The sequence below is a fragment of the Heterodontus francisci genome, chromosome 30 (genome assembly GCF_036365525.1).
Source record: "Heterodontus francisci isolate sHetFra1 chromosome 30, sHetFra1.hap1, whole genome shotgun sequence".
Lineage (NCBI taxonomy): Eukaryota > Metazoa > Chordata > Chondrichthyes > Heterodontiformes > Heterodontidae > Heterodontus > Heterodontus francisci.
This window is the reverse complement of record NC_090400.1, coordinates 59430074-59454253: the sequence shown is the minus strand read 5'-3', so window position 1 is coordinate 59454253 and position 24180 is coordinate 59430074. Positions and strand designations below refer to the sequence as shown.

The 24180-nt window shown below is 48.3% G+C and overlaps 1 protein-coding gene across 1 annotated transcript in view; it reads right to left on the bottom strand.

The window, feature by feature from the left end:
- Positions 1-24180, bottom strand: part of pitpnab (phosphatidylinositol transfer protein, alpha b) — a 66403-nt gene that overhangs the window by 26331 nt on the left and 15892 nt on the right. The window contains exon 2 of the mRNA XM_068010801.1: positions 20981-21011. Within this exon, the coding sequence (XP_067866902.1) occupies positions 20981-21011 (31 nt within the window). The remainder of the gene's footprint in view (positions 1-20980; positions 21012-24180) is intronic.

Below are 24180 nucleotides of genomic sequence, written 5' to 3'. Positions count from 1 at the left end.
ACACTTAATAGCAAATGCAAGGGAAATTTGGTTCACTGTGCAATGAAATATAAATTATACAATCAATTGCGACCTCTGACAATGGTTCTATTTAGGGACTGAGCTGCAGTAAGTCGGAGGGGTTTAGGGATCAGGTTAATGTTATTAGAAGCTAAAGCCAGACTTGCAACTGGAGCTACACTAATCAGAAAAACGGATTTCAAGGTGGCAACATAACTAGCTTTACGGAGAGTACCTGATGAACACAATCATACAGGCCAGCATATGAGACAACTCTAATCCCAATCAGTCATTATTAATTCACCCACCAAAAAATGTTATCACTTGCATACAGGCACTGCAGACTGGGAAAAGCAATTTCAATAAAATTTCACATGTTGGAACTGCTATGCAGTGTAGCGGGAGCTTTACTCTGTATCTAACCCGTTTTTTTTTTAGTGTTTGATGGGGGACAGTGTAGAGGGAGCTTTACTCTGTATCTAACCCTGTGCTGTACCTGTCCTGGGAGTGTTTGATGGGGACAGTGTGGAGGGAGCTTTACTCTGTATCTAACCCCCATACTCTACCTGTCTTGGGAGTGTTTGATGGGGGACAGTGTAGAGGGAGCTTTACTCTTTATCTAACCCCCGTACTGTACCTGCCCTGGGAGTGTTTGATGGGGGACAGTGTAGAGGGAGCTTTACTCTGTATCTAATCCCGTTTTTTTTTCTCTGTATCTAACCTCTGTACTGTACCTGTCCTGGGAGTGTTTGATGGGGACAGTGTAGAGGGAATTTTACTCTGTATCTAACCCTGTTTTTTTTTTCTCTTTCTGGGAGTGTTTGTTGGAGACAGTGTAGAGGGAGCTTTACTCTGTATTTAACCCCCGTACTGTACCTGTCCTGGGAGTGTTTGATGGGGACAGTGTAGAGGGAACTTTACTCTGTATCTAACCCCGTTTTTTTTTTCTCTTTCTGGGAGTGTTTGTTGGAGACAGTGTAGAGGGAGCTTTACTCTGTATTTAACCCCCGTACTGTACCTGTCCTGGGAGTGTTTGATGGGGACAGTGTAGCGGGAGCTTTACTCTGTGTCTAACCCTGTTTTTTCTTATGTCGAGGGGGCCTTTATTCCTCAGGCCCCCTTTATATACATTTTTAAATAAATTTATTAAACAGATAAATAAATCAAAAACTCAAATTAAAACTGCTTTCTCGGCGTCAATTATGCACTCCAGTCCCTGCGGTGCCCACCAGTCGCGAAAGGACTCAAGCGTACCAGTGGACACCGCATGCTCCTTCTCCAGGGACACTTGGGCATGAACGTAACCTCGGAAGAGGGGCAGGCAAACAGGCAGGTCATACCCCACGATGGCCCCGCAGCCTGGTCCTGTGAATTGCCACCTTGGACAGGCCCAGGAGCAGACCAACGAGGAGATCCTCCTCCCGGCCCACGCCCCTCCGCACCGGGTGCCCAAAGATCAAGAGCGTGGGGCTGGAGTGCAGCCCCTTCAAATACTCAAAGAGGGGCTGCAACCACACACGCTCCATACACACATGTAACACGGACTCGTCCAGGCCGCAGAAGTTACAGGTGGCCTGGGAGTCCATGAACCTGCTTAAAATTCTATTGCCCTGGACTGCACCGTGCAGCACCCTCCACCCCAGGTCCCTGATGCAAAGGGGGAGGACTCCCGCATAGAGAGACCTCCATCAGGGTTTCCCTTCGCCGCCAGATGGTGACACGGACCCCCGGGCATGTCCAGCCGGCTGACAAGGGCGAGGAAGTGGAGAGTGTGCAGGAGCAGCCCGTACAGGAAACCCCTCCGCGCTGTTTGGAACGGCACGGAGGGCATTTCCGAGAGGCTGTTCGGGTTGTACGGGACCGGCTTCAGAGGAGGGTTTCAGGGCCTGAGTCCAAAGAGTAGTTGCGGCCGAGCGGGGGGTCAGCTTGGCTGGGAGCACTCTGTGCTCCCGAGCCCCCTCGTCACCCACAGTGAGGGGCGTTCCGGGGGCTTCGGCTACTCCTCCGCCCGCCAGTCCGTCCCCGGAGCCAGCCACCTGGACAGCTGAGGCACTCTCCTCCGCTGGCGGGGGAGCGCCCTGACTGGAGGCGACCATGTTCCAGACTCCAGAATAGATCCCAGTAAGAGGCAGGCAACTGCCTCAGAGAGGCACGGCTAACGTTCACTGCCTCGAGCTGCGTGTCGTCTTGAAGGCAGTGACACTGGTGGAAGAAATAAGTCGCCAGTGCACACCATCTGGGAGGACACTCGATGTACAGGTATCTCTGCAGGGTCCGAAGATTGAGAGTTGCAGCCTGGGTGCGGACGCACACCAGCGACTGGCCGCCCTCCTCAACCGGGAGACTCAGGACTGCGGCAGAGACCCAGTGTTTCCTCTTGCTCCAAAAGAAATTAACGAGCTTCTTCTGGATCTTGGTGGCCAATGCAGGGGGCGGGGCCAAAGTGACCAACCGGTACCACAGCATGGAGGCCATCAGTTGGTTTATGACCAGCGCTCGGCCCCTGTAGTAAAGCACTCAGAGCAGTCCTGTCCAGCTCCCCAGCCAAGTGGTGACTTTCATCTCCAACTCCTGCCAGTTTGCCGGCCAGGCTTCCTCAGCAGGGCTAAGGTGGACTCTCATATAGAGGAGGTGCGTGGTGTTCCACGCAAAACGTCTTAACCCCTCCAGTAGGGAGTGCACCCGCCACTGACCCACCAGGAGACCAGAACATTTCTCCCTACTGATCCTCGCTGAGGACGCAGAAGAAAAGGTCTGCTAGCAGTCGCGCATTCTCCACAAGTCAACAGGATCTGTGATTGCGAGGAGCACGTCATCTACGTAAGCCGAGAGGATGACCCGCATGGCCAGCTCGCGCAGAGCCAATCCAGTCAACCTCCTGCGAAGCAGGCACAGGAACAGCTCCACGCAGATGGTATACGATTGGCCGGATATGGCGCACCCCTGAAACACTCCTCTCCCAAAGCAAATTGGCGCCATCAAGGACCCGTTAACTTCGACTAGATACTCTGCGGCGGCGTATAAAAGTCAGACCCGGGCCACAAAATGCTGCCCAAGTCCGAAAGCGCGCAGAGTCCCGAGAAGGTATTCATGATTCTCCCTGTCGAACGCCTTCTCCTGATCGAGAAAGATGGATCACGTCCCAGACCAGGTGAATGTTGTCCTTGATGGACCAGCCCGGGAACATGTAGGACTGGTCGGGGTGGATCATGTGGGCCAGCACAGAGCCCAGGCGGGTAGACATAGCCCGGGCAAAGATCTTATAATCCATACTGAGGTAGGAGACCGAACGCCAGTTTTTAAGCAAGCGGAGATCACCCCTCTTCGGCAGCAAGATGATGACCGCCCTGCGCCACGAGAGGGGCATCTCCCCGGGCGCCAGGCGTTCGTTCCCCCAGGACCCACGCCAAATCGTCCCCCAGGACGTCCCAGAATGCCCTGACGAACTCCACAGTCAGCCCTTCCAGCCCCGGAGATTTGCCCCTCGAGAGCTGGTGGAGGGCGCCGGTCAGCTCCGCCAACGTGAACGGATCCGGAGAGAACAATGCACTGTAATAAGTACGGACCAGGAGGTCCATTCCCTCTGGATGCATGATGGAGAATCCGTTGTCGTCCAGCAGCTCAACGAGCTGCTCACGGACCCCCCGCCATGTTTCCAGCGAGTTGAAGGGTGAGGCGCGGTCCAAATCTTCCAGGATCTGGATCCACGACCTCACGTATGTGCCTCGGGACCCTATGAGCTGCAGGTCCCTCAGCATGCCCTTCTTCTCTTTATATGCCTGCCACAGGGCCGGGTCCGCGACGGCATGACTGAGGCGGGACTCCAAGTCAAGCACCTCCCTCTCTGGGCGCCCGATCACGGCCTCCCACCTCTTGGTCAACCCCCTTGTGCACTCCTGACAGAAGACACGGATGTCAGTCTTGCCAACATCCTACCATAGCCTCAAGGAGGGGAAGCCCCCCTGCTTCCTTCTCCAGTCAGCCCAGCATCGTAAGAACGAGTCCCAGAATCGCTCGTCCTCCAGCAGCCGGTTGTTAAAGTACCAGTATGCGGACCCCGCCCGCGTGCGGAGCGGAGTAAACGCCACGCATTTCAAATGGTGGTCCGAGCACGGCACCAGCCACATGGAGGTTGCCAGGACGTGGGAGACGTGCGCCTGCAAAATGGAGAGGCGGTCGATTCGGGACCCTCCTCTTCCAGACCTCCATGTAAAGGCGCTGGAGTCGGGATGGAGATTCCGCCAGACGTCCATCACGCTAAGGGAGCTGATCAGTTCCCTCAACTTCTCCACCAACGCTTGGCCGCGCTGGGGACCGGAACAATCCCCCATCTCGAGGGTACAGTTAAAATCTCCCCCAAGGATGATGCACTCGCCGCTATCGATGGAGCTCAAGAGAGTGGACACTTCTTCAAAGAAGTGCGCTTGCAACGCGCTGGACCTGGGCATGTACACGTTCACAAAGTGGAGCGGCACGCTACCCAGGCGAACGGCGAGGTGGAGCAAGCCGCTCGGCACGAGCTCCTTGACCCCAAAGATCTCCGGCTGAAAAGTCAGGGCCAACAAGATAGCCATCCCACTAGAAATCGGAGTGAGGTGACTCATGTAGACCCTACCCTGCCACTCCAGGAGCCAGGTGGCTTCATCTCCTGGAACAGTGTGGATTTCCTGCAGAAAGTTCACTGCATATCTCCCTTCCCCGAGGACTGAGAGATTGTGAAATCTGCGGTGAGACCCCCTGCTGCCATTGATGTTGAGGCTGGCTATGGTTATCTTCACGTCAAAGGTACTTAAAAACCGTCACTAACACCTCACTGTGAGGAGGGAGTGGAAGTGCACCTGGCCCTCCACTCCCCCCAGCAACCCATTGAGGAACGCACTAAATCAGTGCCTCTCAACCAGTTTCACGCCCGCACCCTTGCCCGCTTCCTTGAGGGCGGCATGGACGGACTGGATGATCAGCGCCAGATTCGACCAACGGTCGAGGGCCAGCTGAGCTTTACTGTGGCAACCCCTGCATGCCACGAGGAAATCCCGGAGTTCTGCTGTGGGTTTGAAAGGAGACTCGGTGGGAGGCACGAGGGACTCCACCACCTCACTGACGATGGAATCAAGATCGTCCTCCGTGCCCCACACTGAGTCCCCATCCTCCTCCGGGTCGTCACCGCCAGCGGCTGACACACCCACCACACACTGTGGGCAGACGCCCCAGCTGGTCCCGCCTCCGTCACGTTCCCACCCCCAGGATCGATGGCAGAGTCCTCTCTAGGTTCTAGAATGGAACTGGAGCCTATGGGCGCCAGCGGTTCAGGAACTCCCTCCATTTCCGTCCCCAGGTCAATGAGCAGTCCAGGGGAGATGGAAGTACCCGACTCTGGAAATCCAGCCGGAGCTGGGACCTGAGGCGGAGAAAGGATGCCATCTCCTGCCCCATCAGTGCCCACAGACCCAGCAGACAGGGAATTACACAAATTGGCCTCCGGGTCAGGTACAGCCTGGGCGGTAGCGTCAGGCTGCTGGGAGGGCAGACCCTCACAGGTCTCACCCCCACCCAGGCCACCCGACCCATCGGCAAAAGGAATGATTTTTTCCGTGGAGTCCACAAGCTCCCCCCACCAAGGGCGGGTCCCCAGTTGACAAGATTACAGGGGCATCTCCCCCCCACTCCGCTCCGAGAGGTGGAGGGTTCCCGCCCAGGGCTCGAGGCCCTGCTCGTGCTGGTGGCAGGGGAGTTGCGGACCCATGCTAGGAGATGGACCACATGGTTTAGGGCCTTCTTCAGAACAGGGACGTCTCCTCTTATTTCGGGAGGGGCGTGGAGGCTCAGAGACCTTCATGTCATCAGGGGCCTCTGCACCATCCTTTTGCCCGGTCACCCTGGGCCTGAGCCCAGCCTTGGGGCAGGTGGATTCCCCAGGAGCGGGCCTTGGGCTGAGCTCAGGCTGTGCCATGGTGTCCAGGGGACGTGCCTCTTGTGGTCTATTTTTCTTCCGCGTCCTCCTTCCACTCGGACGGGCACTTCCCTCCCCGCCGGAGGCAGTGAAAACCACAGCCTCTGGAACCTACAGAATGGTGTCTGTTGAAGGTGTAGGGGGAATGGGAGGTGGTGTAGTGGCACCACCCTGGACCATCGAGGTGGAGTTGGCAGCTGGGAGGTTTGGGCAGTTCTTACTAACGTACCCCTCCCCTTGCAGACATGGCACCGCACCCCGTCCGAGGTCCAGAAGACGCGGTAGACCATCATGAAATGGCCATCTGTGACCTCCTCCCGCGCCAGCTGCATAAATAGCTGGTGGTGGAAGGAATAGACGTACCGGAGGCTGTTTTTCCAAAGACTGAGCGGGACTGCGACCGGTGATGATGGGTTTGCCACGGGTTCAAGAGCCAAACCCACCACCAAATTGCAGGCAAAAACAAAATTTTCCAAGAAATAATGTCCAAACAAGTAGTAGGTTTGGGGAGAGGCTGAGGGTATACAGGAAAGGGGAAAGACAGGCTGCAAGCGATGACTTTGCTACGCTATTTTCCTTGAAGGGTGGTACACAGAGCACTGTAAACACTCCTGGTCTTCTGGTTGTGAGAGAGGTCTTCATCTGGGTCAGCCGAAAACTGCCCAGGCACTAGCTAGATCCTTCGGTCTCTATAGCCAGGCAGCTTCAGCTGACCCAGGCTGGGCTATAGGGGTGGGGAGGGAGCTTCCTTGTGTAGTCAATGCAATTGCACAGCTCCCTGTAGAATTGTACAGTCCCCATCCCTTGTTGTTCCGGCCTCTTCTACCTCCCACAACAGTCCAAATGAAATAAAAGTCTGGTGCTCAACACCCAACTTGAAACACAGCCTTATTCCAAAGTCTTTTCCTCCTCTGCAGCAAAAGTTGCTGAAAATGTTGCAGTTCTTTCCTCAGCTCTCCCTATCCAGCAGCACCTCCAGCAACTGTCTGCAGCACTGTCAGCTGCATCTTGTTGAGGCACTCAGGATTCCCAGAGAGCAGCCAACCCCCGTTTTTTTTCCTTTTCTCTTGTGTAGAGGGAGCTTTACTCTGTATCTAACCCCGTGCTGTACCTGTCCTGGGAGTGTTTGATGGGGACAGTGTAGAGGGAGCTTTACTCTGTATCTAACCCCGTGCTGTACCTGTCCTGGGAGTGTTTGATGGGACAGTGTAGAGGGAGCTTTACTCTGTATCTAACCCCGTGCTGTACCTGTCCTGGGAGTGTTTGATGGGGACAGTGTAGAGGGAGCTTTACTCTGTATCTAACCCCGTGCTGTACCTGTCCTGGGAGTGTTTGATGGGGACAGTGTAGAGGGAGCTTTACTCTGTATCTAACCCCGTACTGTACCTGTCCTGGGAGTGTTTGATGGGGACAGTGTAGAGGGAGCTTTACTCTGTATCTAACCCCGTGCTGTACCTGTCCTGGGAGTGTTTGATGGGACAGTGTAGAGGGAGCTTTACTCTGTATCTAACTGGAGATGGATCCGATCTACGGAGTGGGAATTAATGCCGATACTGGGTGGAATACATATTGCAGTAAGCATCCCACAACACTGGCGTCCATTACCTTGAAGTGGTTGGAACTATCCGGAAGGTCAGTCAGCTTTCAGCAGCAGATTGCTGGAAGCAGCTTCTCTGTTTAAACAGTCAGCTGATCTCAAGCTGGGATTTGACATGATCAGAGAGAGAAAATGCAGATTGCCTGCAACATTTATAAATCAGAGATCCCTCCAGCGATTGGAAGCCAGCAGGGTTATTCCTCTCCTTGTTCCCTGAGCTGGCCTGTTTAATTACAATCAGTCTGCATTCTGAAGGATCACAGATACCCCCAGGACCAACATTAGATTGCTGACATGTGGACCGATGTTTTCCTTAGAGTAAAGTCATGGCATTCAGTAAATATCAAGAGCAAACTGTTGGCCTGATATTGTAATGTTTTCTCCTCTCTGGCTGGCCCTTTCCTGCCCTGACTGAAGGTGCAGTCCCCGGGGGGGGGGCAAAGCATTTAGCCCCACAGGCACAGACTGCCCGTCACATCTCAACAGAATCACCTTTCTTTATGTGCAAATCTCGACAGTGAGGATCAGCAGGCTATTCAACCACAGAGGGCATCACAGCTTAGACGGATCCTGATTCATCTAGTGATACTGCAGCAATTAGCGGGGAATCTCCAGCCCCACCAACCTCCTCTCCGTGCCCTCCCCTCCCAGGCAATGTGTTTAACTGCTGAAAGCTTCTTATATTACACTTCTAAAGACAAGACAGACTCACAGAAAAACATATTAGACACACACACACATATATATATATATATATCAATTTTGTGGCCTCGGGATATTCCCAAGTGTTTCACAGCCAGTTAAAGCCACTGTTAACAGACAAAGATGGCAGGCAATTTGCACAAACAGAAGTAAAGGACTAGATAATCTGTTTTGGTGATGATGGCTGAGGATATGGGTGGGCTAGGACACTGGGGAGAACTCCAATGCTCTTCAAAAAACACCATGGGATCTTATATAAAATAAAATAACAAAATGATGGAAATATTCAGCAGGTCTGGAAGCACTATTGAGAAAGAAACAGAATTAACGTGTCAGGTTGCTGATCATTCATCTGTTGATTTGCTGAGTATTCCCAACATTTTCAGTTTTTATTTCAGATTTCTAGCATCCGCAGTATGTTGCTTCTGTATGGGATCTTGTATGTCCTCCTGAACAGGAAGATGGTACCAGGCTTTAACATCTCATCTGAAATATGGCCCCCCCGACAGTGCAGCGCTCCCTTGGCACCGCCCCCCCCGACAGCGCGGCGCTCCCTCGGCACCGCCCCCCCCGACAGCGTGGCGCTCCCTCGGCACCGCCCCCCCCGACAGCGCGGCGCTCCCTCGGCACCGCCCCCCCCCGACAGCGCGGCGCTCCCTCGGCACCGCCCCCCCCCCCCCCCCCGACAGCGCGGCGCTCCCTCGGCACCGCCCCCCCCCCCCCGACAGCGCGGCGCTCCCTCGGCACCGCCCCCCCCCCCCCCCGACAGCGCGGCGCTCCCTCGGCACCGCCAATCACTGCTCTGTATCTAACCCATGCTGAACCCAACCTGGGAGTGTTCAATCACCTTGACAGGCACAGAGCAAAACAAAACCTCTGCTTTTTCAGCACATATAACTGACATGTCATTTAATCAGTGAGAATCACAACGGTTTCTTAAAACAGAAAAACATGTATTTGTCACATGTCCCCACAGCCACAGTCTGAACTCTCCATTTCAGTGCCAATGGTATTAGAGGCAGAGGAAGTTTGATCCAATATCCATATTAGATGACGGCTCTCTGCTCGAATAAGGCAGGACTGATTTGTTTGTTGTACACACATGGCTCAGAACAAAGAACTATTTACCACAACTGGAAACAGGGGCATTCAACCTGGTAATATGATGTATGGAGGAGCTATTTCTTAAGCACCAAACCAAATTACTGTGCAAAATCTTTTGGAGGCCAAAGGAGTGCTGTAAAGGACAGTGCCCTCTCCTGAACCCCATCCAGTGATCCGAACTGGAAAGTGTACGTGTTGAGCAAGGACAAAAAGGAGTTTAGTTGTGATGCCACCCTCACTTAAATAGCCTGGTGACATTCACTGTCTAAGGTAATACAAAGTGACTGAAGTGCTAGCAGTCATTCAACGTTTGAAGTAGAAAGCATTTTCAGGGCAGGAAGAACAATAATTTGGTCTCTCAAAAGTGCTAAATATTGTCCATTTCACTGGATGAGTTACATTCCACACCCATGTCAGTAAGTAACTTGCAGGACTGGGCCCTACACTACAGGATGGATATAGAAGCTTTAGAGAGGGTGCAGCACAGATCCACTAGGATGCTGTCTGATAAGTGGAAATACAACTCTGAAGAGAGACCTGAAAGATTGCATCTTTTTTCTGTCAGAATAATGCAGATCATGGGGCGATAGGATGGAAGTGTTTTAAATTATGACAGGATGGAACAGGGAAGATAGCAGACTGTTTCCATTGGCGAGCAGTCATGACTGAGGGGCCATAGATATACGATTAACTGATATCAGGGAAGGTGACCAAAAGCTTGGATAATGAGGAAGATTTTAAGAAGCAACTTATTGGAGGGGTGGGGTGTGGGAAGGAAGTTGAGTTTAGAGGCTAGGTGGTTGAAGTCATGATCATTAAGGCTAGAGCAATTAAAATCAGGGACGTGCACTCCGTCAGTCAGTCTGAGTAATACAATACACGCAACACGGGAAACATAGACTGCATCTCTAAAGATAGTAAACACCACAATGCATTATGTCGGTTGACCAGACAGGCAGTGCTTTAGACAGAGGGATGGATTTACATTTCCTCCCTCACCATCAGCTTTGGGTGACGATTTTGCCTAGTCAGGCATAGGTGCATCCACCTGTACACCAAGAACAAACGTCTACGTCTTTCACAATCTCAAGATGTCTCAAAGCACTTTACATCCAATGAAGAACTTTTTGAAGAGTAGTCACTATTGCAATGTAGGGAAATGTGTATATACACACTCGTCCAAACAGGAGTGGACACTGTTGGAGGGATTGGACTCAGCCTTTATATCCATTCTGATGAAGTCAAGGATTTTAGTGGCGAATGTGTGTAAATTTCACAAGTCCTTCTTGATTCCAATGCAATGAGCACCAGGCTGTAGAATGATACTGCCCTAACTAGAGGTAATAGCCGAGTTAGCCCATCTGTGTCCTGGCCAATAACCATCTCTCATTACCACCAAGAACAAATGAACTGCTCATTGATCTAATCGGCTGTTTTGTGGAACCTTGGTGTGCAAATTGGCCAGTACATAACAATGATATCTGGACTTCAAAAATAATTCAATAAATGTCAAACTAATTGGGATGTCTGGAGGACAGGATAAGATGCTGTATAGAAGCTTGCTCACACTTACTGTTGTAAAAGGTCATTGACATCTCAGAAGTTATGACTGGATCACCCCTCACGCTATCTCCAGACTATCAAAGATTTCCAGGGCTATGGGGAAAGAGCAGGGCAGTGGGGCTAATTAGATAGCTCTTTCAAACAGCCAGTGCAACCACAATGGGCCGAATGGCCAGAGTCAGTGCTGTAACATTCTATGATTCAGTTCCACACCCCCACACCCTCAGGTGACAATTTCATGATTATTTAAATAAAACCTGCGTCTTTAAATCAGCTTCCCGTCTAGTGCCCATCACACTTCTACTTGATTGGCTCAAATATTTCATGAGATGCCAATAGCCTGTATTATTACTGGACGGGTAGGAAAGCAGGTTGAAATCTCCCAGTGCAGAACGACTGAACAATCGGCACGTTGAAGGAGAATTACAGATGCTCAGAATGGACAAGATGAGCTACTAACTCAGCCCAGCTGCCACAGGCTGGTCTCAAAGTGGGTCAGTGAGTCCTGTGCTATACTCACTCCTACAATTTTACTACACTGTAAGGTTTTGACATTATACAGTGGACTGTGGACTCATTACAGGCTTGTGATACAGCAAGGAAAAGAGCAGAGCTCTAATCATAAATACCACACAAGCATGCTCAGAAGGGGATAGTTTATTATATAACTCAGACACTGGAATGTTTCTTGGGTTATATAAAGATAAAGGATTACCAGCAGGGAAAATAAGCTGTCTCCTGTCCCCTAGATTAAACATACCATCGAGTTTTGGCTTCAAAAAGTTCCTTTTCTTTCACCAATCCACTCCTCAAGATTCCCTCCCAGATAAACATTTATCCTCATCATAATGGGGTTGGAAGACCCAGAATAGACAATGAACAGGGAACCAGTTATGCTTTAGTTACTCCAAGCTCTGGTTAGACTCTATCTGGAATCACAGAGAATGGAATGGAGTCTTTATGGTAAGAGTGGGGAAGTGGGGACAAGTGTAGTCAAGGTAGCAATGGGGGTCACTGGGCTTAGTGAATATTGGTCAATGCCCTAGCTCCAGAAATGGAGACAGAGAAGTTGAGGATGAGAAGGAAAGAGTTGGAGATGGATCATGTGAAGGTGAGGGAGGGTGGAAATTGGAAGAAAAGTTGATGAAATTTTCCAGTTCAGGGTTAGAGCAAGAATCGGCACAAATACAATCAATGTACTGGAAAAAAAGGTGAGGGAGGGGACCAGAGTAGGACTAGAACAAAAAATGTTCCACATATCCTAAGAAAAGGCAGACATAGCTGGGATCCATACTGGTTCCCATAGCAACACCTTTTATTTGGAGGGAGAGAGTTGAATTAAAGTAGTTGTTCTGACAAAAATTCTGACTAAAGGTCATCGTCCTTAAACATTAACCTTGTTTCTCTCTCTCAACAGACTCTACCAGACCTACTGAGTATTTCCAGCATTGCGTGTCTTTATTTCAGATTTTCACCATCTGCAGTGCTTTGGCTTTTGTGGAGTAATTGCACTTAGTTCTAGGCTATGCATTCAGGAAGGATATCCTTGGAGGTGGTGCAGCACAGGTTCACTAGAAAGATACCAGGGCTAAAAGGGTTAAATTATGAGGACAGGTTGCATAGACTTGGATTGTATTCCCTTGAAATTAGAAAGTTAAGGAATAATCTAATCAAAACATTTACTATGTTCTGAAGGATTTGATAGGGTAGATAAAGAGAATCTATTTCCTCAGGTAGGGAACTCCAGAACAAGGGGAGGTAAGCTTAAAATTAGAACCAGGTTGTTCAGGAGTGAAATCAGGAAGTACTTAGTCACAAAAAGGGTAGTGGAAATACAGGAACTCTCTTCCACAAAAGATTGTAGATGGTGGGTGTCAATTGGAGATTTCAAGCCTGAGATCAACGGACTTTTGCTGCATAAGGTTATCGAGGAATGTGAGAAAAGGCAGGTACGTGGAGTTGAGATACAGATCAGTCTACTGATTTAGTGGCAGGCTCAAGGGGCTAGTCATATGGTCGTCCTCAAAGAGTGCAGGGGAGGTAGTGCTTCCTAGCCCCTCTCCCACAACGCTAAAGGTAGGGAGGAAGATGGAACAGAGAGCGAAGAGGCTAGGAGTAGCTCGACCCCAGCTGGGAGTGAATCAATCACCCTGTGCTGCTTAAAATGGACTGATTGGGTAGCACTAGCAAAGATCATCTCAATGAGAGTGAGGGATTGTATGCAGGGCTGAAGGAGAAATCAAAGGGGAATGATTCTATTTTTAAACTGGTTAAACATTCATTGATGTGGCCGATTAACGACGAGTGTCAGTAATAGATGATGCCTTTTCAGAGTAGAATGGAGAAAGGCAATATAAACTAAATGGCACACTTTAAAGGTAGGGGAGGAACAGACACACCTGAGCATTCACACACACATTCTTTTGAAGGTGGCAAAACAAGTTGAGCAGGCGATTAAAAAGCAAATGGGATCCTGAGCTTTATATATAGAGGCATAGAGTACAAAACCAAGGAAGTTATGTTAAACCTTTATAAAAACAGTGGTTAGGCCTCAGACTGTGTTCAATTCTGGGAAGGATGTCAAGATCTTGGAGAGGGTGCGGAGGAGATTTACCAGAATGGTACCGGGGTGAGGCACTTCAGTTATGTAGAGAGACAGGTGAAGCTGGGATTGTCCTCCTTACAGCAGAAATGTTAAAGGGAGATTTAATTGAGGTTTGAAATCATGAGGGGTTTTGATAACAGATAGCGAGAAACTGTTTTTAGTCACAGGAGGGTCAAGTGATCAGAGGACAGTAAATGCTTTGCAGGCAGTACAGAGAAGATTTACTCGACTAATACCTGAAATGGGCAGGCTGTTGTACGAGGAAAGATTGGACAGGCTAAGCTTGTATCCACTGGAATTTAGAAGTGTAAGAGGCAACTTGATTGAAACATATAAAATCCTGAGGGGTCTTGACAGGGTGGATGTGGAAAGGATGTTTCCCCTTGTGGGACAATCTCGAACTAGGGGTCACTGTTTAAAAATAAGGGGTCGCTCATTTAAGACAGAGATGAGGAGAAATTTTTTCCCCTCAGAGGGTCGAGTTTTTGGAATTCTCTTCCTCAAAAGCGGTGGAAGCAGAGTCTTTGAATATTTTAAGGCAGAGGTAGATAGATTCTTGATAAGCAAGGGGGTGGAAGGTTATTGGGGGTAGGTGGAAATGTGGAGTAATCAGTTCAGCCGTGAACTTATTGAACGGCGTAACAGGCTCGAAGGGCCGAGTGGCCCACACCTGCTCCGAATTGGTATGCTCATCGGACACAGATTTAAGGTAATTGGCCAAGGAACCTGCGGGGAGATGTGGTGAAATTTTTTTATGCATTGACTTGTGATCTGAAAGGGTGGTGGATGCCAATTCAACAGTAACTTTCAAAAGCAAACAGGATATATAGTTGAAAAGAAAACTTTTGCAGGGCTATGGGGAAAAGAGCAGAGGGAGTGGGACTAATTGGATAGTTCTTTTATAAAACCTGCCCACAAACGATGGGCTGAATGGCCTCCTTCAGTGCTGCAAACTTTTACAAAAATAAACCGGTTAGCCAAATTCCAAATAAGCATCGAACATGTCTACAGGCAGCAGTGACAAGCGAGTGGTGATGACTGGATCAATCTTAAATATACAGTGATTGTGGTGATGCAGATTACACCACAGTTATTAGCTTCAGTGCCAAGATAGTGAGAGCCACACAGGCAGGTTATGGGAGGGGCAGATTAGTAACTTTCCGAATTGAAATGGAATTCATAGTTATTGCTTTGGCTGTCCTCCTTCTTCACGCAGTGATCAATATATGGCATAAGACCTACGGTTAGACAGTGGAGGATAGAGCATTTAAGAAATAATTGGATGCTGCAATAGGGAAACAGTGGATCTTTTTACATGGATGAAATTTGGATGGGCTGAATAGACCTTCTTCATCCTTGCCTACCTTCCGATGTCCAAAAGCTGGTAGCGACACAGGATGATAGGATACCAATTCATGGCACAAGTTTGATCATTGTTGATCCTAAGTGCGAGGTGCCAACAGTTTGTGCAGGAGCATGACTGGCCCTTTTTTAATTATTGTTTTATTTTAATTTGTTTTATCATTTTTTTGTACCATGTGCCTGCCTTAAATTTGTTTTTTCATGTTTGTGCTTTTGGACAGAGCTTTTCATTAATCTGTCATTATCACTGTCTCTGCACTAATGCTTTGTCTTTCACCACACCATTAGCACACTACCTTTGCCCCATGACCTCCTTGTCCGTTAATCTCTCCTGCCCTCTGCCCTATCACACACCTTCCCTTTTGTCTCTTTCCCACCCCCCCCCCACGCCCGCTTCACTTGCTTAAAATCTATTACATTTTTAACCTTTGGTAGTTCCGGAGAAGTGTCACTGACCTGAAACGTTAACTCTGCTCCTCTCTTCAGATGCTGCCAGACAAAGATAAACAAAGATAATTACAGCACAGGAACAGGCCCTTCGGCCCTCCAAGCCTGCGCCGATCCAGATCCTCTCTCTAAACATGTCGCCTATTTTCTAAGGTTCTGTATCTCTTTTCTTCCTGCCCATTCATGTATCTGTCTAGATACATCTTAAAAGAATCCATCGTGCCCGCATCTACCACCTCCGCTGGCAATGCGTTCCAGGTGCCCACCACCCTCTGCGTAAAGAACTTTCCACGCATATCCCCCCTAAACTTTTCCCCTTTCACTTTGAACTCGTGTCCTCTAGTAATTGAAACCCCCACTCTGGGAAAAAGCCTCTTGCTATCCACCCTGTCTATACCTCTCATGATTTTGTACACCTCAATCAGGTCCCCCCTCAACCTCCGTCTTTCTAATGAAAATAATCCTAATCTGCTCAACCTCTCTTCATAGCTAGCGCCTGCTGAGCATTTCCAGCACTTTGTTTTTATTATAGCTGGGGCAATAGAATGGGGACAGACTCAGCCTCAAATCCTGTTCCACTAGTTCCTGATCTGAGGTGTGAAAAATAGTGACTGTGTAGCCCACCAAGGCGGCGGGAAAGCTAGAAGAGAGAGCCATGTTCCTGGCAGCTGCGAGCAGACATTCACTGAGGGGGAGGCACCAGCAGCGGTTTAAGTGACCTCAGTTTTGGCCACTGAGGTATCAGGTCATGGGAAAAAAACACACAATCAATGACACAAAGTCACTTTGCACCTCCTGAATTCCTTGATTTATAAACAAGGTGAGAGGTTTTGCAAGATGCTTGTGTCTAAGTTGAGGCTGGTTAAGAATTCCACCAGTGCACATCAAGATAAGGAGATTGTTGGGAAGCCCAGACCAGACTCTAGCACAACATTCAATGACCTCCTGGTTCTGTTGCTTAATGTTGGACTCTCTGTCTCCCATCCCACTATGTTCTAGGTTTCTAGGTACTCAGCATACAGCAGGTGCTGGTAACACTCTCTCATCTCCCTGTAGTCCTCCAATACACTTGGTAGAACACACCAACACTTTAGCAACCAAAGTGATTGAATATATCTGCAGTCAGACATTAACCTGCATGAAGGTTCTCACTGCCCTCCTCTCCTGAAAGTGCTGATCCAGGCTGTATCTGCCTGTTCTGGGGCATTGAAACATATTTATACCACAGAAGGTGGCCATTCGGCCCATCATGTCTTTGACTGCCAAGGAAAAGCTACCCAGCCTAACCCCACTTCCCAGCTCTGACCATGGCCCTGTAGGTTACGGCACTTCATAAGTTTTTTTAAAAAATGTGATCAGGGTTTCTGCCTCTACCACCTCTTCAGCCAGTGAGTTCCTACCCCTCAATTACACTCTGGGTGAAAGGGTTCAGGTCAATGTTTTAGAGATCTTGCCACGATTCAAAGGAGGAACTGGTCAGTCTCCTGGTGTCCTTCCTGACTAACACTCCTTCCTCAACTCATCATCAAAAGTAGATACATTAGTTATATGGGATCTTGCTGCGCTCATACAGAGAACTAGGAGCTGGAGTAGGCCATTTGATCCTTTGAGCCTGCTTTGTCATTCAATAATCTGATCTACTTCAATTCCACCTTTCTGTACTATCCCCATATCGCTTAATACCCAAAAATAACTGATTTATTGAATTCAATTTCACAACATTGCACAGTGGGATTTGAAGCCACAATCGCTGGACTGCCAGCCCAGTATCACAACCCCTGCACCAGCAGTTGAAGGTTATCTAAATAAGTCACTGCAATTCAAATTAATTCATTATTTTTTTTTAAAAGATTTACATTTATTTAGCACCTTTCACAATCTCAGGATGCCCTAAATACATCACAACCAATGAAGTATTTTGAAGTGTTGTCACTGTTGTAACGTAGGAAATGTAGCAGACAATTTGCACACAGCAAGATCCCACATAAAGAAATCTAATAAATGACCAGATAATCTGCTTTTAGTGATGTTGATTGAGGGATGAATATTGTCCCAGGACACCAGGAAGAATTCCCCTGCTTCTCTTCAAAACAGTGACCGTGGGATCTTTTACATAAGGCACGATGTATGATGGGTTCTTAATCATAGCCACCTGCCAGCCTTTTATTTTAGGCTGAGTTTGCTGACCACACAACCACTAGGTGGCACAGTACTTGCACAAGTGCAAATGCAGCCTCTTCAACTGGAATGTCAGTGTCTGAGACGTTCAGACAGCTGCTAGGATTAAAGATGGCACTGCTCAATTTATCACAGGAAATGCTTATGGCTAGATCGATGCAGCAAACTAACCTTACATTAAGTTGGATGGAAGCCCAGTAACATGCTATGTAGTTAGAGGATACTAACTGTAATCCTCAGATCCATTTAATATTCCAGTAATCCTATTAAATACAAAAGGAATTTTATGATTGAATTCCCATTGGTGATAGCAAATTGGCACCCTGATCGATGGAAAAGAAAATCAGGCAGAGTATAAAATGTGCCACCAATTCGTTGCGATTTCACCCAAACGCAGCTACTAGCTCCCACCCCACTGGCTGCTCTCCCCCCTTGGCAACTCGCTTTCTCCCCCTCCTACCCACTTGCTGCTTTCCCGCCCCCCCCACCGCCGCTCGCCCCAGACCTCGTTGCTCCTCCTCACTTCCCTGGCCGATTGTTCCTCACTCGCGTCACTCCGTCTCCAATCGCTCGCTCGCTCCCCCCCGCCCCCCAAGTTATAGGCCGCGCCACCTCTCCACGCACCACCCGAAGATGGAAGGCGGGCCACAAGGGGTGACGGGGCGACGTAGGAGTGAGTGGCTGAGAGGAGGGATGTGGCGCAGCCCAGAACTAGCGGCTGGAGGGAGGGGTGGGGAAGCGGGGAGCGAGCGGCTGGACAGCGGGGTGGTAAGGGGAGTGGGGAAGCGGGAGTGAGTGGCCGGAGAGCAGTGTGGCGTGAAGCGAGGAACAATTGGCAGGGGAGTGGGGGGGGTGGAGCAGCGAGGTCTGGAGTGAGCGGCTGAGGGAAGGAAGCATCAAGGCCTGGAGAAAGTTGCCGAAGGGGGGAGAGCTTCAGCCTGAAAGTTTCCCATTCAGCTGCTCCCTCCAGCCAAGTGGGGGGCTGGCTACCTGATGATGCTTTATTGTGCATGTGCGAAGATGGGCCAGGTGCGGATATGCAATGACATTAGTGCTGCACGATGACATCATCCCGCACATGCGCCACTTAGTCCTAGCCAGATGTACACTGCGCATGTGCGCTCCGATGATATCAGCAGGCGCTGTGTTGTCAGGAGTCATTTTGCTGAACTTCTCGTGTTAACTGCCCGTTGCCCCTAGCAGGGAAGTGCAAGTGTGCGGACATTAGGACTGTGCTCGACAGCTGAAAAGTTTGTCAACCTTCACCATCTAAGCTCCAATCACAGTTTGAAAATGGGAAGGGAAGACTGAAAAGGAGAGCAAGAGAATGAGAGAACATACATCTGTATTACCGAAACCACCACCACCACGCAACTCCCACAATTACAGCATGTGGGAATTTCATATTATAATACAAAGGGTCGAGGCAAACAGCAAACAAATCCAGCTTTGTGCTGGTGGTCACTGCAATCAGCTGAACAACCAAAAATAAGTTGGTGATACAAACTGTAATACACGGAGAATAGAACGATGGGGCCCTGGGAAAGTATTAGAAGGCAGTAATCTAATCAGATAAACTCAGGATCGGATTATGCCTTTTAATTCTTTTGGGTATTTAGTTTGTGTAACGCTCCACTCACTGTTCTGTTATGTGCAGTCACAGTTGAAGTGGTTCTTTGGCTATTTTACCTTTGCTTTCCATCAAAGTTGCAGGTTGCTATTTCAGGATTTCTTTAAAAAATTTTAAAAACTCATACATTAAAAATAGAGGTCATCAACATGAGCTCCTGAGTTCGGCTAGAATGCCATGGCACTGCACTAGCTAGAGGCTAGTAATACCTCACTTTAGGGTAGTAACTAGAGGTCAGATGGGGGTGCTCTTGCCATCATTATAGGTGCAGAGTTTCACAACTATCATGGCACAAGCCTGGGAGTTATGTCTTATTGCTCATCCTCCAGGAAGTGTGCAACAAGTTAAAGCCCATGTTTACACTGTACCAGGGTGTCATTAGTCATAGATGCTGTCCAAATCACCTCTGCTTGTATTACGGAGGTAGAATCCCAGAGCACTGCATTAAAATACATGAGCAAAGAGGGTGAAGTGAAAAGGATGACCCACGAAGAAAGATCAGGAAAGTTTAGAATCGGTAGAGAAGGTGGTTAGGAGCACTTCATTGAGATATTAAAATTTTATCGACAAGATAAACTGTGAATATTACTTCAAACGTAGAAGCAAAGGATAGAAATGGAAGTTAGTGACAAGTAAACTTAGAACAGATATCAGGAACAAAATGATATTCTAAACATTGCTCAATTTTTTTCAAGTACCTACCTCCCAGGATAGGTAGATGCAAAGGTACTGGACTTTACAAAATATAATTCAGTGCAAATAAGAGAATCAGAATTCAAAGGATGGGTTTAGAAGAAGAAAACAATGTCTTGCATTTCTATAGCGCCTTTCACAACCTCAGGACTTCCCAAAGAGTTTTACAGCCAATGAAGTACTTTTGAAATATAGTCACTGTTGTAATATAGGGTTAATTGTTTTTTTAAATGTTTCGTCAGCACAACAGGGATGCAGCATGACTGCACCCAAGCTATCAGGAAATCAGAAAACAAGGGAGGCAATAGACCCATTGTTAAGTGCAGATAAAACAAGGATAAGATTAGATATCTTGCTGAAACACTGTTTCTCTGGTTTAAGAGTCCAAATGGAGTCTGAAAAAGCACTTCCCTATATACTAAAACTGCTTTTTCAATATTAAAGCTGTTCTATCAGACTAAGTACCCTGTCAGTGCCAGTGGCAACACCAAATGTAAGCATGCCAGACTTTCACTGACTGACACTTGACTTTGATCGCACTACCAATTGTGCAGAAGCTACATTTTGGTAGCCAACAGTATGAGCAAGACACCCAATGCAAACAAAATCAGGACAATAGCAGCCTACATTGATATAGCACTTTTAATGCAGTAAAACATCCCAAGCATGACACTGAGTAACACAAGGAGACACTGGAAAAGGTGACCATAGGCTTGGCTAAGGAGGTAGGTTTTAGGGAGCATCTTAAATGAAAGAAGTTTAGGGAGGGAATTCCAGAGCTTGGGGCCTGGATGGCTAAAGGCATGGCTGCCAATGGTGGGATAAAGGAAGTGGGGGGGGGGGGGGGGGGTAATGCTCAAGAGCCAGAATTGGAGGAGCACAGACATCATGGGAGGGTTGTAGGGCTGAGGAAATTAGAGATAGGAAGGGGGCGAGGTCATGACACATGATGAGAATTTCAAAATTGAGGCACTACCAAACTGGAAGCCAATGTAGGTCAGTGAGCACAGAAGGTGATTAGCTAATGAGAGTGAATTAGCTGCACAGCGGATAACACACAGGAAACTCCACCCTGGGCAATAACTACTATTTAATGAAGTCAAACTCCAGTTTAAAAAGAACAAACCTGCAGGGAAAGAGATCACTCACCTCTTCCACAGAGATTGGCAGGAGTATCCGACTGAAAGAGAAGGAATAAATAAACAAATAAATATCTGGAGCTCCAACAGACACACACATACACACACACACACACACACACACACACGTGTCACAACACTTTGCAAATTTTCACACCCTCCCCCGCCTCACTATTCAGTCTCAGATTTTTTTTTAAGAGCAGGAAAAAGCTGTTAGATCAAACAAGATTCCTTTTTAACCCACATACTCACCCTCTCACCATATCCTTCATTCTGACAACTCAAATTCCCTCTCGAACCCACTTCCATGGCTTACCCAGTTAAAGTATTTTTCTTCCCACCCCATCTTAAGGGAGCACACCTGGCAACCGGGGGGAGGAGAGGAAAGTGCTCCATGGCAGTACAGCCGACCAAGGTGTTATATCAGGCCATTCGGCCCATCTCCTCCGTGCTACTGTTTATGCTCTACATGAGCCTCCTCCCACCCTACTTCATCTCACCCTATCAGCATACCCTTCTATTCCTTTCTCCCTCATGTGTTTATCCAGCTTCCCTTTAAATGGATCAATACTATTCACCTCAACCACTCCCTGTGGTAGTGAGTTCCACATGCTCACCACTCTCTGGGGAAAGAAATTTCTCCTGAATTCCCCACTGGATTTATTAGTGACTATCTTATATTCATCAGTTCTGATGAAAGGTCGCAGACCTGAAATATTAACTGTTTCTCTCTCCACAGATGCTGCCAGACCTGCTCAGCGTCTCCAGCACTTTAATTTCAGATTTCCAGCATCTACAGTACTTTGCTTTTGTGTTATTTTTATGACCGCTAGTTTTGGATTCCCCCACAAGTGGGAACATCTTCTCTACATCTAGCCTATCAAACCCCTTCATAATTTTAAAGGACCTCTATCAGGTCATCCCCTCCATCTCCCCTTTTTTAGAATAAAGAGCCCCAGCAGAGGTGAGGTAAACTCCCTCTCATTCCAGTCACCTATCCTCTAGGACGGTGTTGGGGGGTGCAGTCTCTGCAGGCTGCAGCTGCCCTCCAGCACGTTGCTCAAATGGCCTTATTGATGAGTGTGTCTGGAAAGTAACTGTCAAGCAGGCTATTTGACTGTGGGAAGCATCACATGCCAAGTTCAATCTAGCTCTCACCCAGTCTGCCCATACAGTCTGAGAATTTGCCAGCAGAGTATTATGCAATAGCAATCAGGAACAGGAATCAGTCAATTTTCCACTCCCTAATCTACAGTCACTGAGGACCTCCTGGTCTATAATCACTCTATAACACACTCAAAAACCTGGGATGTTGCAGGGCACAACAAGATTGCCAGTTAGCAGGAATGGTTTCACCTGACTGTGCTCCCGCCTTCCTAATTTATAAACTTGCTCCTAGCTAGTCAAACCATTGTGCATCATTTCTTTAGTATCAGGAAGTATTCCAGGAAAGCAAGTGCAGAGGGAACAGAGATGTCTCTGGGTGAACCCCACCCTCTAAAACAAGGTCGATGTACCCTCAGGTATCACCCCACTTCACACACAACACTGGCAATAGGGACATGTGATCCCTATACGCATAATATACTCATCCCCACGGCGTATGCATCCGAACTTTAACCTTGCCGTACGTTTGTTGGTAAACGTAAAATAGACCGAGCTTTTTTCTCTGATTTCTTAGGCATCAGCTGTGTTTCAGTGCGTGGCAGTCTCACACAAGTCTCAAAGCCGTGGGTTCAAGCCTCACTCGAGACCTGAGCACATAATCTGGGCCTGACAGTCCCAGTACTGAGGGAATGCTGCACGGTCACAAGTACCGTCTTTCTCATGAGACGGTAAACTGAGACTAGTCTGCCTCTCTGGCGGCCCAACACGATCCCACGGTCACTATTTTCCAAAGAGGTGCAGGGGTGCGCTCCTCAGAGTCCTGGCCAAGATTTACTCTTCAACTAACACCTAAATTATCTGGTCATTTATCACATTGCTGTTTGTGGGAGCTTGCTGTGCGCAAACTGGCTGCTGTGTTTCCTACATTGCAACAATGACTACACTTCAAAAAAAAAAGGCTTCATTAACTGAAACTCTTTGAAATGCAGAGGCCGTGAAAGGTGCTACAGAAATGCAAGTCTTTCTTTGTTGGGTGTGGTTTATTTCCTTGGTTACTGAATGGTGAAAGATGTTTGTTAAGTAAATAAACACATGAAGGACATTTAAGCTCCAGAGCACAGACGTTCTCTACTAAAATTAATACTTGTGGTTAAAACAGTGTCGCCGTCACCTCACCTGGAGCTCGCCAGCAATTTCTATTGGACCACACTAGGCTGTGACATTTAATATCACTGCAGCATGGGTGTAAATGTCACCTCTGCTGTGTGGCAGCTTCACTCAGGGAACTTAGCGCTTTACTCAGAAGCTGGTATTGCACCAGACAACTCTGATAACAGAAGAAACAGGAAGGAGAGACGACGGAAGAGTGCAGATTCTTCCAAAAATAGTCACAATTGTGTATGTAAATAATAGATAAATATAAACGTGCATTCCTGTTTGAAGATCAGGTCTGCTACCCCGAACCCTAACCGCAGCCTCAGACTGTTTTATCAATGCCACAGAGAGTGCATTGTGCAGTATTTCCATGGGACTGGGTGACCTTGTCCTTGTACCAGTCTGGAGATGCCCCTCACTACTCCTGACAAAGTAAGGAACAAACTTATAATCTGATGACCCACAGCCAGTCTGCACGGTGTATAGAAGGATAGGTCATCTCAAGATTGAGGGGCTACACCTGCACCCAAGATATATCAACAGCAGAATCAGACAGCCAATACTCTGCAGGCCAGATCTGCTGTTTCGATCTCTGGCCACTGCCTGAAACAGAATGGTGCTTTGTGAGGACAGTACAGCGTGACACACCAACTCCAAAAGCGGAACAGCCCCTCCGAAAGTAAAACTCTGACAGAAGAATTCACATTGTTCATACATAAACAGTGTTTCTCAGCTGCTGGAAGACCCACCTTTTTTTATTTACGAGAAAATACAAACAGGATCCTGCAGTAATGTTGACCTCAGCAAGTCTGTGAAGTTTAACACTCGGCTGAAGGCCAACTACACAATCACAAATAGGAGCTGGATTAGCCCATTCGGCCCTTCAAGCCTGTTCTATCATTCAATAGGGTCACAGCTGATCTTCTACCACAACTCCACTTTCACCAT